The 19,304-nt window shown below is 37.0% G+C and overlaps 1 protein-coding gene across 1 annotated transcript; it reads left to right on the forward strand.

Moving 5' to 3' along the window:
• Positions 1-481: 481 nt before the first annotated feature.
• LOC140875395 (E3 ubiquitin-protein ligase UPL2-like) lies at positions 482-15,494 on the forward strand. Its single transcript, XM_073279096.1, has 17 exons — positions 482-716; positions 879-1,000; positions 2,010-2,105; positions 2,202-2,408; positions 2,573-9,125; positions 9,278-10,326; positions 10,424-10,711; positions 10,795-10,996; positions 11,311-11,588; positions 11,671-11,945; positions 12,466-13,561; positions 13,639-13,785; positions 13,877-13,957; positions 14,040-14,265; positions 14,450-14,589; positions 14,894-15,000; positions 15,255-15,494. Exons 2-17 carry the CDS (start codon positions 905-907, stop codon positions 15,355-15,357), a joined length of 10,944 nt encoding a protein of 3,647 aa, XP_073135197.1. The 5' UTR covers positions 482-716; positions 879-904; the 3' UTR covers positions 15,358-15,494.
• Positions 15,495-19,304: the final 3,810 nt, after the last annotated feature.

Genomic DNA, 19,304 nt, shown 5'->3' on the forward strand with positions numbered 1-19,304 from the left:
AAATTTTAAGCAATAGGTGAAGAGAAATAAAGAAAACAATCTAAAATTTCAAAATGAGAGGAACACAGTTTGTCATTTTTCTTTATTTATGCTTAGGTAGATTTAATGTATGTAATTTATACTTTATTTTTGTCACATGTGTAGGAGAATATAATATAAACTAAACAATATTTGGTGATTTTACTAGTTTTGGGCCTAAAAAAGACCAAACTAAAAATCCAATGTTAATCCAAAATTCACTAGCTTACAAGATCTAAAATGAAAAAACACACGAATATGATTTTTGAAATTTTTTTTGGGACTAAAGATGATTTTGAATTTTTTCAAGTCAAATGTCAAGAAAAAAGAATAGAAAATATTTTTCAAAAATTAAAATGGGGAAAAAGGAGAAGGAAAAATTCCATAATTAGAGAGGGGCAAAATGGAAAAAATGTGTGTTTGCAAGTAACGATGAAACTCTCTCTCTACGCATACTGTGTTGTATTTGTGTGTATATAAGAACGGTGCCCTTCACTCTTCCAGGGTTACATACAGGCTCCTCTTCTTCGCCAAAATTGACGAACAAAAACACCGAAAGGAAACCCTTTTTCTTCTTCACTTCTGGGTTTTCATTTTTCTCTCCTTTTCTTCCTATTTTCCCCCGTATTCTCGAAAGTGTTTTGTACAGTGAAACCCTTTCCATGTGCAAGTCATCCACCGGTACCGACCCTTTGATGGTAATCCCCTCCTTTTTTCTGTTTGAGATATGATTGATTGATGATGGGTTTATCGAAATTTTGTTTGATTTTGACTTTTTTTGCGGTTTCGATTGATTAGGTTTTTACTCTGTTTTTTTTTGTTTTTGTTTTTAAAATTTTCGAGCTTGTTTGATTTTGCAGTGAATTAAGTATCAGAGGATTCAGAAATGGCGAATATAAGATCTAGCCTGCCTTCAAGGCTTCGGCAGCTTCTCTCTAGTGAAGGGACTATCGGTCCCTCCGTTAAACTTGACGCCGAGACTGTATGCTCGTCTTACATTTTTTTTTATTGCATTTTTATTTTATTGCATTTGTCTGTTGACTGATGGGTGTCGGGGTCTAAATAATTAATCTCTGGCGTGGCGGGTGATTATGGTCTATTTGATGTCTGGGGATAACTTTTTTTTTTGTTGGGTGAATAACTCTGCATAAAAGTCTTTAGTCGTCCAAGCATTTAGTTTTCCATTTACTTTGTCAAATGTACGAGATGATGAGGGACAAGGCTTGTAGGTTATGGTTATACTTAGCAGTTTTCAATGTCTTACAATCGAATTGCTGAGGTTGGGAGATGGGGAAGAATATACTTGTGCTAGATTGAGAGAATTTGTGGATGAAACATTCTCTTTTTATGATGAAAGTGCTAATCTTCAGTTTTACAATAATTGGAAAGTACAATGGCAAGACTCCATTTTGCCTGGTTTAATTTCAAGTTTCATTTTTTTTCGATGAGGTTACAATTTGAAATTGCAGCACTTTATATAAGTTTTAATGGAATATCAGTTAAGCAACTGAAATTAAATTGGAATTGTTTCAATTTGATAGAGTTCTGTGTTTCAATTTGATTATGGATGGGACTAACCTCTGGGAAAGGGAGTTAAACGTCTTTAATTTGAGACGATGAGAGAAGATGCTGAATCACTGAAATCTCCAGGACTCTTTAAGTTCAAAGATTGCTATTTCAACTAAAATGAGTTGGCATATACATCCTTTCAACTCAACAGTAGTTACTTTTACTTTTGGATAGGGAGGTTAAAGATTTTATTTTAATCATTTGCAAAACCTATAATCTGGCATAGTTCGTGATTACTGACCCTAAAAAATGTTCAAAGGTTTGAGTTCTGTTTATTCTCAACATTTGTTAATGTTTGACAATGATTACTCACCAATACCTTTCATACTATCCATGTTTTGGCATTTTGCTTAAGCTAAGTTTTTTTTTTTTACAAAAAAAATAAAACTTACAATGCTTTTTGACTGCATATTGTTTCACAGCCTCCAAGAATAAAGATTTTCATCGACAAGGTGATCCAATGTCCTTTACAGGATATTGCGATTCCTCTGTCAGGATTTCGTTGGGAGTACGGCAAGGTGTTGGAACTTTCTAGCTGTTATCATTTTTCTCATCTTCATGCTTTTGTTTATGTTGATTTCTGACTTTTTTTTATTTCCTTTTTTTTTCTTCAGGGTAATTTTCACCATTGGAGACCACTTTTCTTGCATTTCGACACATATTTGAAGACGTATGTAGCAACTAGAAATGACCTTCTTTTATCAAATGACATTTTAAACGATGCCAACCCGTTCCCAAAACAAGCAGTGTTACAAATTCTGAGAGTGATGCAAATGATCCTAGAGCATTGTCATAACAAGAGTTCTTTTAGTGGCTTAGAGGTAAACCTGTAGGGAATAAGTATTACTCCATCTGTACTAGACTATTTACACGTCATGAATGAATTTCGGCAATCCTCGTATTTTTAGATGTATTTATATCGACTTCAAATTTGGCTTCTGTAGTTAAACCTACGTTGCTGAACTCTTTTCTTTTCTGTCTTCAGCATTTCAAGCTTTTACTCGCGTCAGTAGATCCTGAAATTCTTATAGCAGCTTTGGAGACTCTTTCTGCACTTGTCAAAATAACTCCATCCAAACTTCACGTCAGTGGAAAGCTGGTTGGATGTGGGTCAGTAAACGGTTGTCTCCTGTCCCTTGCACAGGGTTGGGGCAGCAAGGAAGAAGGCTTGGGATTGTATTCATGTGTCACATTACATGAAAAGACTCAGGAGGATGGATTGTGTCTGTTTCCATCAGAGGTACAGAATGATTGTGACAAAGTGCAGTGTCGAATTGGATCGACTCTCTATTTTGAATTGCATGGCTCTACTTCTTCGAGCATTGGGGAAACCAGCGATGGCACAAGTTCTTCTGGTATGAGTGTGATCCACCTCCCTGATCTTCAACTACGCAAAGAAGATGACCTGTCGCTGATGAAGTTTTGTATCGAGCAGTATAATGTATCTTCAGAGCTAAGATTTTCATTATTGACCAGAATCAGATATGCTCGTGCATTCCATTCTCCCAAAATATGCAGACTGTACAGCAAGATTTGCCTTCTTGCTTTTATTGTGCTTGTCCAGTCAAGTGATTCTCATGATGAACTTGTTTCATTTTTTGCCAATGAGCCAGAATACACAAATGAATTAATTAGAATTGTGAGGTCTGAAGAAAATATTTCTGGAACCATAAGAACACTTGCAATGACGGCCTTGGGAGCACAGTTAGCTTCATATTCAGCATCGCATGATCGGGCACGGATCCTTAGTGGATCAAGTATCAGTTTTGCAGGTGCTAATCGTATGATACTCCTCAATGTATTGCAAAGAGCGACTTTGTCCTTAAATATGACGAGTGATTTGTCATCAGTTGCCTTTGTTGAAGCACTTCTACAATTTTACCTTCTGCATGTAGTATCATCTTCAAGTACTGGGAGTGTCGTTAGGGGATCTGGGATGGTGCCAACCTTTTTACCCCTTCTGGAAGATGCAGATCCCACTCATTTGCATCTCGTATCTTTAGCTGTGAAAACACTGCAGAAGCTCATGGACTACAGCAATACAGCTGTAACCCTCTTTAGAGATTTGGGTGGAGTAGAGCTTTTGGTTCATCGGTTACAGATTGAAGTACATAGAGTGATTGACTCAGCTGGGACAAAGGATAACACAATGACCATCACTGATTCTTCCAAGTACAGCAGTGACCAGTTGTATACTCAGAAGAGGCTCATCAGAGCATTATTGAAGGCACTCGGTTCTGCTACTTATGCCACTGCAAATTCTGCAAGATTACAGAATTCTAGTGATGTTTCTTTGACTCCAACTTTGTCAATGATTTTTAGTAACAAGGAAAGTTTTGGAGGTGAAATCTATTCTTCAGCAGTGACCCTTGTGAGCGAAATGATTCATAAAGATCCAACATGTTTTAATGTTTTGTATGACTTGGGTCTTCCTAATGCATTTCTATCATCTGTTGTTGCGGGGGTGTTACCTTCCTCAAAAGCCATCACATGTATTCCCAATGGCCTGGGTGCTATTTGCCTTAATGCTAAGGGCCTAGAGGCTGTGAAAGAAACCTCGGCTTTGCGCTTTTTATTTCACATATTTACTGACAGAAAGTATGTGATGGCTGTAAATGAAGGCATTGTTCCTTTGGCAAATTCTGTGGAAGAGCTATTTCGTCATGTATCTTTGTTGAGAGGTGCTGGTGTTGATTTAATTATTGAAATAATTAATAAGATTGCGTCGCTTGGGGAGACAAAGTGCAGTGGGTCGTCAGGAAAAACTGATGGAAGTGATGCAATGGAGATGGATTCTATGGAACCTGAGGACAAGGAAAACTTGGGTGCTTGTTCTCTGGTTGGTGCAAGTGATTGCTCTGTCGAAGGCATTAGTGATAAGCAGTGTATGCAGCTGTCTACCTTTCACGTAATGGTACTAGTTCACAGGACAATGGAAAATTCTGAAACATGTAGGTTGTTTGTGGAGAAATCTGGCATTGAAGCTTTACTTAAACTTGTTTTACGTCCAAGTATTACTCAATCATCAGAAGGCATGTCCATTGCGCTGCATAGCACCATGGTGTTTAAATGTTTCACTCAACATCATTCCACTCCCCTGGCTCGTGCTTTCTGTGCTTCTCTTCATGATCATTTGAAAAATACTTTGAGTGGGTTTAGTGTTGTTTCTGGATCATTTCTGCTGGACCCTAGTGCCAATCCAGACAGTGTTGTATTTTCATCCCTCTCCATTGTTGAATTCCTCTTATTTCTTGCTGCCTCAAAGGATAGTCGATGGGTTTCTGCATTGCTGACAGAATTTGGCACTGGAAATAAAGATGTCTTGGAAGACATAGGCTGTGTTCATCGTGAAGTTCTGTGGCAAATTGCAATGCTTGAAGATACTAAGGTTCAGGCAGAGGAGGATTTTGCTGGTAGAATTGATGCTTCTCGGCAACCAGAATTGGGCTTGAATGATACTGAAGACCCCAGGCTAAACTCTTTCAGGCAGTTAATTGATCCCTTACTTAGAAGGCGAACGCCAGGATGGAGCTTTGAGTCCCAGTTTTTTGACCTCATAAACTTGTATCGTGATCTCACTCGTTCTGGGCTTCAGAATCGACAGATTGTGGATGCCCCTTCAAATCTACAAGTTGAAGATCGTCAGGGACAACATCAATCCGGTACTTCTGGAGGGGATGAAGCCAGTGCTAAAAAGGATGATGACAATCAGAGGTCATACTATCTTTCCTGCCGTGATATGATAAGGTCTTTGTCCATTCACATCACCCATTTGTTTCAAGAGTTGGGAAAGGCAATGCTGCTTCCATCTCGACGACGAGATGATGTGCTAAATGTGTCTCCTCCTTCGAAATCAGTGGCTTCCACTTTTGCTTCCATAGCTTTGGATCACATGAATTTTGTGGGGCATGTTAACTCCTCAGGATCTGATGCTTCTGTTTCAACTAAATGTCGCTACTTCGGCAAGGTTATCGATTTCATTGATGACATTCTTTTGGACAAACCCGACTCTTGTAATCCTGTTATATTGAATTGCTTATATGGACGTGGAGTTATTCAATCAGTCTTGACAACATTTGAGGCTACCAGTCAGTTGCCTTTTGCCATCAATAGAGCTCCTGCCTCTCCTATGGAGACTGATGATGGAAGGCAAAATGAAACAGAAGATGATCACTTGTGGGTCTATGGACCCTCAGCTAGCTACGTAAAACTTATGGACCACTTGGTGACTTCTTCTTTTATTTTATCTTCATTCACGAAGCATTTACTCACCCAGCCTCTTGTGAGCGGGGATATTCCATTTCCCCGGGATGCAGAAACATTTGTCAAAACTATGCAGTCCATGGTACTGAAGACTGTACTTCCTGTCTGGACCCACCCACAGTTCCCTGAATGCAGTTATGAGTTCATCTCAAGGGTGGTTAATATCTTTAGGCACATTTTCTCTGGTGTGGAAATGAGAAGTGTCAGTAGTAATATGGGCCGCGTTGCTGGTCCTCCCCCAAATGAAACTACTATCTCAATGATAGCAGAGATGGGGTTTTCTAGATCTCGCGCAGAAGAGGCTCTGAGGCAGGTTGGTTCAAATAGCGTGGAGCTTGCGATGGAATGGTTGTTCTCACATCCCGAGGAAACCCAGGAAGATGATGAGCTTGCTCGAGCGCTTGCAATGTCCCTTGGTAACTCTGGAACAGACATGAAAGAGGATGCCACAAATGAAAACATTCAAACTATTGAAGAGGAAATGGTGCAACTTCCTCCGATTGATGAGCTATTGTCAACATGCAGGAAACTTCTGCAAGTGAAAGGCTCTTTAGCTTTTCCTGTTCGGGATCTGCTTGTGATGATTTGCTCACAAAACGAAGGCCAGGATCGACCTAGAGTCATTTCATTTATTATTGAACAGGTCAAGCTTTGTGGTGACATGTCTGACTGTGGGAACCAAAACATACTTTCTGCTTTTTTTCATGTTCTTGCTTTAATTCTTAATGAAGATACTGCAGCACGAGAATTGGCATCAAAGAGTGGTTTTGTTAAAGTTACTTTGCATCTTCTTTTACTGTGGAGTTCTGGCTTGCACGACCAAGACAAATGTCAAGTTCCAAAATGGGTGACTTCAGCTTTTGTTGCCATTGATCGTCTTGCTCAAGTCGATGCAAAGTTAAATGCTGATATAGTGGAACTCCTAAAGAAGAATGATGTTACTGATCAAACATCCATTACTATTGACGAGGACAAACAGCAAAAAATGGCTTTGAGGACAATGTCAAAGTATTTGGATATACAGGAGCAAAAGAGGCTCGTTGAAATGGCTTGTGTTTGCATAAGAAAGCAACTACCCTCTGAAACAATGCACGCTATTTTGCAGCTATGTTCTACACTCACGAGAACTCATTCCGTTGCAGTTAGTTTTCTGGATGCTGGAGGTTTGCATTTGCTTCTTTCCTTGCCGGCTAGTAGCTTGTTTGTTGGTTTCGATGGTCTCATGGCTGTTATAGTACGTCATATACTTGAAGATTCTCAGACCCTCCAGCAAGCTATGGAGTCTGAGATACGACATAGTGTTGCGACTCTCTCCAGCAGGCAGTCTAGTGGAAGGCTTACTGCCCGTAATTTTCTATCGAACTTAAGTTCAGTGGTTCAAAGGGATCCTGTAATTTTCTTGCAAGCGGCTAAATCTGTGTGCCAAGTAGAGATGGTCGGTGATAGGCCATATGTTGTACTAATAAAAGATCGTGACAAAGATAAAGGCAAAGACAAAGAAAAGGAGAGAGAGAAAACAGAGGAAAAGGAGAAACAAGTTAATGATGGTAAGGGAGGCACTGGTAACAAATTCTTAGTGGTTCCTGGTGGACATGGGAAGCATCTTGATACAAATTCTAAGAACTCCAAGATTCATAGGAAATCTCCTCAGAGTTTTGTAAATGTTATTGATCTTCTACTCGATTCAGTCATCTCATTCACGCCTCCTCCTTTAGAAGATGAGTCCATTACTAAGACTGGCTCATCATCGACTGATATGGAAATTGATGCATATGAAAGCAAGGGTAAAGGAAAAACTGTTGCCTCTGTTTTCGAGGAGAATGAATCCAGCAATCAACAATCTGCGCTGTCCATGGCGAAGATTGTATTTATTTTGAAGCTCCTGACTGAAATACTCTTAATGTATGCTTCGTCAATACATATATTGGTTCGGAAAGATGCTGAAGTTTGTAGTTTCAAGGGAATTTATCAAAGAGGTGCTACTGGATGCAATACTGGTGGTATTTTTTCCCACGTCCTGCACAAATTTCTCCCATATTCTAAGAATCAGAGAAAAGAGAGGAAAATGGAGGTGGATTGGCGTCATAAACTGGCAAGCAAAGCCAACCAGTTTCTGGTGGCCGCCTGTGTTCGCTCAACTGAGGCAAGGAAAAGAATCTTCATTGAGATTCACAATGTCTTCAATGATTTTCTGGATTCCGGTAATGGTCTCAGAGAACCAAGAGTCGACAATCAGGCTCTCACTGACCTGCTCAATGATGTTCTCGCTGCTCGTACACCGACAGGCTCATACATCTCTGCCGAAGCCTCTGTTACTTTCATAGAGGTTGGTCTTGTTCAGTCTCTGACTCAAACTCTTCGTGTGTTAGACCTCGATCATACTGATTCTCCGAAGGTTGTAACGGGAATAGTGAAAGTTTTGGAGTCGGTGACAAAGGAACATGTTCATGCATTTGAGTCCAACAGTGGGAGGGCAGAGCATTTAAAAACATCTGACCACAGTCAGCCCATGGAAGATAATGGTGGTAACACATTGCAGCCAATAGATGCTGCAGCGCATGCTAATGAAAATTTAGTGCCAAATGACCGGAATGAGGCTTTTGCGACTGTTCAGAATTATGTTGGTTCTGAGACTGTCACTGATGATATGGAACATGATCAGGATATGGATGGGGGGTTCATTGCTGCTGAAGATGACTACATGCAGGAAAATAACGAGGATGCAAGGAATCTTGAAAATGGACTCGATACTCTAGGGATAAGATTTGAAATTAGGTCTGGTGTACAAGGGAATCTTGATGAAGACGACGAGGAAGAAGATGATCATGATATGTCAGGTGATGAAGGTGATGAAGTTGATGAAGACGAAGATGCCGATGGTGAAGGACACAATGATCTTGAAGAAGATGATGCGCATCACTTACCACATCCTGATACAGATCAAGATGACAACGAAATCGATGAAGACGATTTCGATGAAGAGGTGATGGATGAAGATGAAGATGAAGAGGATGATGAGGATGGTGTCATCGTACGGCTTGGTGAGGGAATGAATGGTGTGAATGTGTTTGATCATATCGAGGTATTTGGTCAAGATAGCATCTCTAATGAAGCTTTCCGTGTCATGCCTGTTGAAATTTTTGGCTCTAGACGCCAGGGGCGTACTACATCCATTTATAACCTTTTGGGGAGGAGTGGTGACAGTACTGCCCCTTCACAGCATCCACTTCTAGTGGAACCATCTTCCATGCGTGCAGGTCTTCCTAGAATATCAGGTGCATAACTTTTTGACAACCCCTCCCTCATGGAGTGGATTTATTCCAATTTTTATTTCATTATGACCTTATAAGGGTCGAGTCCAGTCTTTTCAGCAGAAATTTTTTTTACTCTAATTGTCTTGTCATTTTCTGTTTAACTTCTATTTCAGAGAATGACCGTGATGCTCATTCTGGTAGAAACTCGGAGGGTTCCTTGCCACGTTTGGATTCATTTTTCCGTTCACTCCGAAATGGACGCCAAGGACATCGATTCAACTTGTGGGCCAACGAAGGCCAGCTTAGTAGTGGGGCAGATGCATCAGTGATTCCCCAAGGTCTTGAAGATTTACTTATTTCCAGCTTGAAGCGGCCGTCATCTGAGAAATCTTCCAACAAAACTACATTGCCCGAATCCCAAAACAAAAGTGAAGTCGGCCGGTCTCCTGAGTTTGCTGAGGTGGGAGCTGAACACTTGGCTGAAAATCATGATAGTGTTGAAGGGAGTTATGCACCTCCGCCTTCATCAGCAGCATTGGACACCTCTAGAAATTCTACTGCCCCTATTGCTAACGAAGCCACTCGGGAAACAGAAACTTTGAACAGACCTCCTGAGGTGCAGTATGACCACGCTGATGTAGTTCGTGACATCGAAGCTGTGAGTCAAGAAAGCAGCGAAAGTGGAGCAACTTTAGGGGAAAGCTTACGGAGTCTGGATGTTGAAATTGGAAGTGCTGATGGCCATGACGATGGTGGAGATAGACAAGGTGGGTCGGATAGTCGAACAAGGAGAACAAATGTATCATTTGGCAATAATTCATCTGTAGGTGGCAGAGATGCATCCCTCCGCAGTGTTACTGAAGTTTCAGAAGATATTATCCAAGAAACAGATCAAGATGGACAACCTTTGGAAGAAGAACATAATCAGGATGCTGATCCTTCGATTGATCCTGCCTTTCTTGATGCACTTCCAGAGGAGTTGCGAGCTGAGGTTCTTTCTGCTCAACAGGGTCAAGCTCCACAGCCTCAAAATCCAGAGCCGCAAAATAATGAAGATATCGACCCTGAATTTCTTGCAGCCCTCCCCCCTGACATACGTGAAGAAGTTCTGGCACAGCAAAGGGCACAAAGGCTGCAACAGGCCCAAGAATTGGAAGGTCAACCTGTTGAAATGGACACTGTCTCAATAATTGCAACCTTTCCATCAGACATTAGAGAAGAGGTATCTCACGATCTGTTTGCTTCTCTCTCCTGTAATTTTCTTGTTAACTAATTTTTTATTTCTGTAATGTTGGATCGTTTTTCTTCTCGTTTCCTAGGTTCTTCTAACATCATCTGATGCTATTCTTTCAAATTTGACACCGGCGCTTGTTGCTGAGGCCAACATGTTGCGTGAAAGGTTTGCGCGTAGATACAATCAAACTCTGTTTGGTATTTATCCTAGAAATCGCAGGGGTGAATCTTCTAGGCCAGGGGAGAGCTTGGACAGGGCTGGTGGAATTCTTTCTCGTCGATCTTTGGGTGTTAAACCAGTTGAGGCTGATGGGGCTCCGTTAATTGACACTGAGGGTTTGAAAGCATTAATACGATTGCTCCGTGTAGTCCAGGTATTCTTGTTGTGTGTCTGGTGCTCTATCGACTTAGTATCATCTCTATGATATGTATGTATTAACTAATCTAGGTTTTGCAGCCGCTATATAAAAGTGAACTGAGACTCCTCCTGAACCTTTGTTCTCACGCTGAGACCAGAATTGATTTGGTGAAAATTTTGATGGAATTGTTGATGTTGGATAAAAGGAATTCTGCCTCTTCTCTGAATGTTATGGAACCCCCTTATAGGCTGTATGCTTGTCCCAGTCATGTGATGTATTCACGCCCTCAATGTGCTGATGGTAAACACTTTCCTAATTTCATTGCCTCTAATCAAAACTGCTTTAATTAATTTTGGAGTTTGCCATTTCTCTGTTAAAAGCCAATGTTTCTTATGACTATTAATACCTCCAAATCCACCAACTATTGGTTAAGTGATGCCAATTATTTTAATGAACCTCCAAAATCTGTTCGTTGAAAATGAACCTACCTATCTTCATGCAACTCAATGTTTGACTGAAGTAATCAAACTACTTTATCAGAGAAACTGTCTACTCAACTTTGACTATCCCACCTCAATAATGTATCTACTTTCATTCATTACCTCATTTAACAGGTGTTCCACCTTTGGTGTCTCGACGAGTTCTTGAGACTCTTACCTACCTGGCTCGTAATCATCCTTTCGTTGCAAAGCTATTACTTGAATTCAGATTACCGCAAGTGTCCACTAAAGAGTTACCGGGCCCTGATGACAGACGAGGCAAAGCTGTAGCACTTGTTGACGAGGAGATGTTAGGAAAAAATCAATATCTGGAAGGACAGGCTCCACTTACATTGCTTTTAAGTCTTTTGAATCAATCACTTTATTTAAGAAGTATAGTCCATTTGGAACAGGTATGCGATTTTAACAACTTTAATTGTGTCATCTACTCATCATCGATTTTTTTAGTTTATTTTATGCTTTGATACCTTACAGCTGCTAAATTTATTGGACGTTGTTATTGATAATGCTGAGAGGAAATCAAATTCATCCGAGGGTCCATCTGCACCTGCATCTGAACAGCCATCTGACGTCCAGCCTTCGACAACAGATGCTGATATGAATGTGTCTGCTTCTACGTCAGCAGAGGTTCATGTTTCCATGAAGGAATCTTCATCTGGTGCTGATAGAGAACAAAGTGCTTTAAGTGTTCTGAATACTTTACCTCAACCAGAACTTCAACTTCTATGCTCATTACTTGCACGTGAAGGGTATACTGAAACCAATAGCTACTCTTTTGTTTGTTTTTCAATAGCTAGTCTGAGTTGTCTCTTGACGTATGGTGTCGATAAAATTCTGGATGACTGGCAGTACTCATGTGTGTGTTTGGAAGTTTGGTTAAGTTGGGGTATTAGCTTATGTTTTTAAACTGTGTCGAGATAGATGCTCACATTTCAACAAATCTGTCACCTTCACGTACTTGGTCCTTCAAATTTGATTAAAAGGTAATTGAATTTTTTGATAGAGATAAAAAATCATTGTGACGAACATTTAGCCAGGTGAACGTGATTGCGTAGGGATGTCTGCAGTTGAGTTTGCATGGGTCTCTTTTTGTTAGTTATTTTTCTGAATTAAATTTTAATGATCACGTCATAATGATGAAAATTAATAGGCTTCTCCTTATAGCGTGTGCCTCCAAGCTAGCTGTTTTACTACTTTTTTTGGTGTGGTTTGGGTAATGTTTCTATTTCTAGTTCATGCAGTTGGTAATTTCTTTCCCCTTTTCTTCAGTCTATCAGATAATGCATACACTCTCGTGGCAGAGGTGCTGAGAAAATTGGTGGCAATTGCCCCCATTCATTGTCATCTCTTCATAAATGAGCTTGCCGCTTCAGTTCAGAACCTTACCAAGTCTGCAGCTGAAGAGTTGCTCACATTTGGGGATTTTGAGAAAGCACTGCTTAGTACTACTACTTCTCATGGGGCTCCTGTTCTCAGGGTCTTGCAGGCATTAAGCTCTCTGGTGGTTGTGCTTGTGAACAAGGATAAAAAACATATGATTCTATCTGACAAGGAGCACGCTGCTGCTATTTATCTTGTACGTGATATCAATATAGCTCTTGAGCCCTTGTGGAAGGAGTTGAGCAACTGCATAAGCAAAATAGAGAGCTATTCAGACATGGTACCTGATCCGTCACCTTCATCTGCTAAACCATCCAGTTTGGTGCCATCGCTTCCTCCGGGTTCCCAGAATGTCTTGCCATATATAGAATCTTTCTTCGTTATGTGTGAGAAATTGCATCCTGGTCAGACAGCCGCAGGCGGTGACCTTGGTCCTGATGTTGAAGAGGCTATTGCATCAGCTAGTCAACAGAAGACTTCAGGACCTTCTGTGAGAGTCGACGAAAAACATGTTGCATTTGTAAGATTCTCAGAGAAGCACAGAAAGCTTCTCAATGCCTTTATCCGACAAAATCCAGGATTGCTTGAAAAGTCTTTTTCACTGATGCTGAAGGTTCCCCGTTTCATTGATTTTGATAACAAACGATCTCACTTTAGATCAAAGATCAAGCATCAGCATGATCATCACCACAGCCCTTTGAGGATATCTGTCAGAAGAGCTTACATTCTTGAAGATTCGTATAATCAGCTGCGCATGAGGTCAGCACAAGATTTGAAAGGGAGGCTGACAGTTCATTTCCAAGGAGAGGAAGGAATCGATGCAGGTGGTCTTACGAGGGAATGGTATCAGTTGCTTTCGAGGGTGATCTTTGACAAGGGAGCCCTGCTATTTACAACAGTTGGAAATGAATCGACATTTCAGCCTAATCCTAACTCTGTTTACCAAACAGAGCATCTTTCGTATTTCAAATTTGTTGGCCGAGTGGTGAGTACCATTTGTAATTTATTTTGTTGACAAGAGCTGAGTACTAGTCATACCTAATGTATTGTCATGTTTTACAGGTGGGGAAGGCATTATTTGATGGACAGCTGCTAGATGTTCACTTCACCCGGTCCTTTTACAAGCATATTCTTGGGGTTAAAGTTACCTACCATGATATTGAGGCTATTGATCCTGATTATTTCAAGAATTTAAAATGGATGCTTGAGGTTTGTCATGTTTAGAGACTCTCCTTTTGTTCTTTCAGTAATGTGTAAAACCTATGAACTAACTTGAGTTTTGTTACTCACTGTTTTGCAGAATGATATTAGCGATGTTTTAGACCTAACATTCAGCATAGATGCAGATGAAGAAAAGTTAATTCTTTATGAACGGGCTGAAGTAGGTGGTTTTAAATTACATAAAGCAAGATATGTGTTTCTTATTTTTGTCAAGTTATACAAGCAGGACTTGCATTTTGCAGGTGACTGACTATGAACTCATACCTGGTGGGCGAAATACCAGAGTAACCGAGGAAAACAAGCACCAATATGTTGATCTGGTCGCTGAGCATCGGTTGACAACTGCAATTCGTCCTCAAATAAATGCTTTTATGGAGGGCTTCAATGAGTTAATTTCTCGTGATTTGGTATCGATTTTCAATGACAAGGAATTGGAACTCCTGATAAGTGGGCTGCCAGATATTGATTGTAAGTATTAAACTCTTGGTCTTTATTATTACTCTCTTTGGAGAGTTCTCATGGTCTTTATCACCTCCCTTTTTGGAGAAGTAATTATTCTTATTTGGGCTTGGTCCTGCATCATTTATTTTTTTGATTGTCGAAGTTGATTATTCCACTCCCAATTCCAACCAAAAAAAATATTGTATTTCAGTGGATGATTTAAGGGCGAATACAGAATATACTGGTTACACTGCCGCTTCCCCTGCAATTCAATGGTTCTGGGAGGTTGTTCAAGGATTTAGCAAGGAGGACAAGGCTCGCCTCCTGCAATTTGTTACCGGAACCTCAAAGGTGCTTCACTTTCTGTTCTCATTTCACCGTTTATGCAACCTGCAACAAGTTTCTTTTGAACTGTTCCTCAGATCTTAATCATATTGAGTCCTGAGTTGATGAGACTGGATGGCCAAATATTTTTAGTTTTAACATCTGAATATGAATAGACGGTGCAGTTTTCCTAGCTTGTGAACACCTGCATAAGCAAGTGTCATGCTCATCACTGTTGTGCCTGCCATAGTCTTTTCGTTTGGTTATAGATATTTATTTCTCTGCATCCGAGAAGTCATATAAAGTTGTTTGTATTTTGTCCTCACCCCAGGTGCCTTTAGAAGGATTTAGTGCGTTGCAAGGAATTTCCGGATCTCAGAAGTTTCAAATTCACAAGGCTTACGGCACTCCGGATCACTTACCTTCTGCTCACACATGGTAAATCAATTTTTCCATAGGCTTGCGATTTTTTTCCGAATGGTTAATTCCTTTCCCTTGTGGTGGCCCCGTTGGTTACACCGTCTAGAGATCTTATCTGAGTAACTATTTCTAAGAACGCTTTGCAATAATATCCCATGCAGGCCTCACCATTCAGCTCCTCTTACTTGTTTTGTTGCTCTGATGATCTAAATTTTTACGTGCTGTGACTTATTATGGAACCAATTATAAGGTTTTTTAACTTAATGATGCAGTTTCAATCAGCTTGATCTACCAGAATATCCATCGAAGCGCCGTCTTGAGGACAGACTGCTGCTTGCTATTCATGAAGCCAATGAAGGGTTCGGATTTGGTTGAGTCTCTTGCCTTCCATATTTGAAGGAAACTTTTGTATAGATAGCGTCATCGTCATGTTAAAAAGAAACATATTTTACAATAGAAATTCTCGATGCAATCTTTTCATTTCTGATTAGATAAAATGTTGTTACATTGTATAGTGCATTTTTCTTCATGGCCATAATGTTTTTGAATGTGGTTTTTTTGAAGACTTGCCCATATCCCAGTTTTGTTTTCAGAATTGAAATTTCTTAATTACATGCTTTCTAATGTTTTTGTTCCGAGGAATAGCTTTACTTGTAATCAGTGCACATTAATTAAAATCATGGCTCCTTGATTGTGATTTTTGGTCTCTTTCGTCTGTAATTAATATCCATCTATTACCAACTTAACAGTATGAATAAAAGGAATAAAAGTTTTCAAATTGTTAATTAACTATTTGTGATTTTATTGTACGTTGTTCTATGAAAATAGTCAGGAATGCAAGTATAAAAAGAATGGTAATGTAATTATAGTGTGTTATAGTTTCAAGGTCGAAGGGTACTCGACTATAGTCAATTTATAAGTTGTTTAAAATGGTACATAAAAGTCACGTGCATCGAAATATTTTTTTGTTGTCGATAAACGTTGTTAAATAAATCAATTATATATATATATATATATATATATATATATATATATATATATATATATATACTATTAAAAGTCACGTGCATCGAAACATTTTTTGTTGTCGATAAACGTTGTTAAATAAATAAATTGAAATGAAAAACTATTAGCACGCAGTTAATAAATGATTTTCATGATAATAATATCTATTTTTTGAAAGAAAAAAAAAACTCTATTACATGTCTTAATAATGTAATCAATATAATATTTGAAATTGCAACTAATAAAAATATTTGCAACATTTTCGACAATGTAACACTTGCAGTTTCAATGTTTGTTTTATTTACGGTCATGATTATTTTACATCCACATTAACAATTTAGAATAAGACATTATCAATAATTCATGTAAGCTTATAAATATAAGTGTTACGTTTATTGTAGTTTTACATTAACACAATATGGATATTGAAACTTATGTAATTATTACAGTTCGATTGAGTTTTTTATTTTTTTTTATTAATCTTGAGAAATTATGACATGCTTCGTAACATGAATTCATCTTATTTTTTATCTCATGTATGTATGATTTAATTTTTATTTGTTAATCAAATTATATTAAATATGATTTTGTAATTTTATATGTTATATGTTGATCACTATAGATTTATGAAAAAAAAATTGTTATAGATAATGCATTCTAAACCTTAATTTAAATTATTGCGTCAACAGGGGCGGATCTCGGATCTCGCCTTTGGGAGGGCCGCTACAAAATATAGACAAAGATTAAAACAAAAAAAATATAAAAATTACATAAATTTAAAATTCATTAATCATTTTATCCTATTATGGTTAGTTAAAAAAAATGTAAATATATATGAATAAAATTAAATCTACATCTTTATGTAGTGTAAAGAGAAATTTTAAAGAAAAAAAAAATTGTGTCATTACTATAAAGTGCTCAAATATTATACATAACTAGGATAATCATACACATATAATGCATGTGTACAAAAATAATATTATATTTTAGTATATATATAAATATTATATTTTTATTTTTCAATAATTTTTAACATTTTTATTTTTCATTTTTAAAATAATATAAAACAAATTTAAAAGTTATTTATCATTTTATTCTGGCTATAATGGTTAGTTGAAAATATATAAATAAAATCAAATTTACTTATTTATACTTACTATGTATTAAGCAAGAGCACCTTAATTATTTGGTCTCTTGATATTTCATACCTCATAATTACAAATTTTTATTTTATATAATTTTAGAGAAAGAGTTTAAAAGATTTAAATAATTTAAATCATTTATTAAAATAATATAAATTTTTACTTTTCACGATGAATAACTCAAGTTTTTTATTAGATTGAAAAAGAATATATATATATATATATATATATATATATATATATATATATATATATATATATAAAAGTTTCTTTCAAGTGCCCACCTATCATGCCCACTACCATGCCCACCAATGATGTGACACTATTCTATTGGACCTACAATTTATCACATTTTTATCACATCCAATTGAATAGTGCCACATCATTGGTGAACATGATAGGTGGACACTTGAAAAAAACTATATATATATATATATATATATATATAGAGAGACTTGATCCCCCGCGATTGACTTGAAATTTTTACGGTAGGATCGTTTTAAAAATACGAATCCAACGATATATCATATGCTACAAATTTCAATCTCGATGGCCGGAATCGTGAAGATAGCCGGAAATAAGGTTAAATGTGCAATTTTTGGTCATTTTCACGATTTTGGCCATCGAGATTGAAATTTGTAGCATATGATATATCGTTGGATTCGTATTTTTAAAACGATCCTACCGTAAAAATTTCAAGTCAATCGAAATTATTTTGAGCACGGGTGTGCACGGATTCCCCCGCACCCCCGCACCCTAGGGTGCGGGGGATCAAGTCTATATATATATATATATATATATATATATATATATAGAAAACAAACAATAATTTACATATTTCAATAAAAAATAATTTACATATTTCAATAAAAAAATATTTTAATATAAAAAAAAGGTAAAAGGGAAAAGGAAAGGATGGGATCGAGACTCGAACTTAGACAACATTTCATTTTCATTCCAGTTTCGAATTTCGAAAAGCGGCTTACCAGTAAGCGCAGAATATTCATTTAACTAAGCGGCCAAATAATTATATATATTATGTTTTTAAAAATTAATATATATATAAACATATATACTAAAAAAAAATTTGTGTTTTTTATTCTCCAATCATTATTATCATCAACTTTAATAACAATTCTTGTAATACTATCTTTATCAATTATTTGCATTTTTCTATCATTATTATTTAATCAGACGGTCTCTTTTTTATGCTAAAAATAGTTACTTGCAAAGAATAACAATAATTTCATCATTCTCATCTGCATTCTGGTATGTTATCGTATTCCATTACTTGTATGTCAGTATCGTTAACGATCAATGTATTTGTTGGACATCTCCTTTTATTTTCGATTTCTCGTTTTTCGAAATTTACTTATCTTTTTTTGCTTACAATGCTCTCATTGCTGAAATTTTTGATTGAATTTTGAATGTCTTTAATTACAAATGTTAACATTCCATATTTTATCTCAACCGTTTTGTTGCATATTTTTCTTTATTTAATCATCTGATTGAAATTTGCATCAATGTAATTTTTACATGATCTTTAATTTAATTTGAGACGTGTCATCCATAATTTTTCTGGACTTTTTTATTTATTTATTAACTAAATCGTAGTAGATTGGTTAGCATAGATATATTTATAAACTTTAATAATATTTAAATAATATCAATCTTATAGTTTTGCTAAAAACAATTGAAGATATTCATCTTCAATTCTTGTAAAAGTATTCTTTCGTTAATTATAATATCATCTCATAAAATAATTGTTATAGTTTTTAGATTTTTTGAGGAGGAAAAATAGTTAATTTTTTAAATTTCAACTTTTACATACATGATATTTGTGTGTTGGTTTGTTCTTTATTTATTATTTTGAATTAAAACTTAACTCCACATGAATTGATATATTTCAACATCTATGTATATATATATATACATATATTAATAACGTTTAAAAATTTGTTTGTGGAAAAAATATGTTCACTTTATCTACAAGAAAATTAAAACTAAAGTATTTTGGTATTTCAATTTTTTGAAAACTGGAACCTTATCTAATATGCACACATTGTCAATTTTGATCTTATCATAATAATTGATTTTACAAAAGTATCATCATAGAATTTATCAACTGTGTACTAACCAAGGACAAAGTTGAAAATACACAATGAAAAATTTTGA

This window comes from Henckelia pumila, chromosome 1 (genome assembly GCF_033568475.1).
Source record: "Henckelia pumila isolate YLH828 chromosome 1, ASM3356847v2, whole genome shotgun sequence".
NCBI lineage: Eukaryota > Viridiplantae > Streptophyta > Magnoliopsida > Lamiales > Gesneriaceae > Henckelia > Henckelia pumila.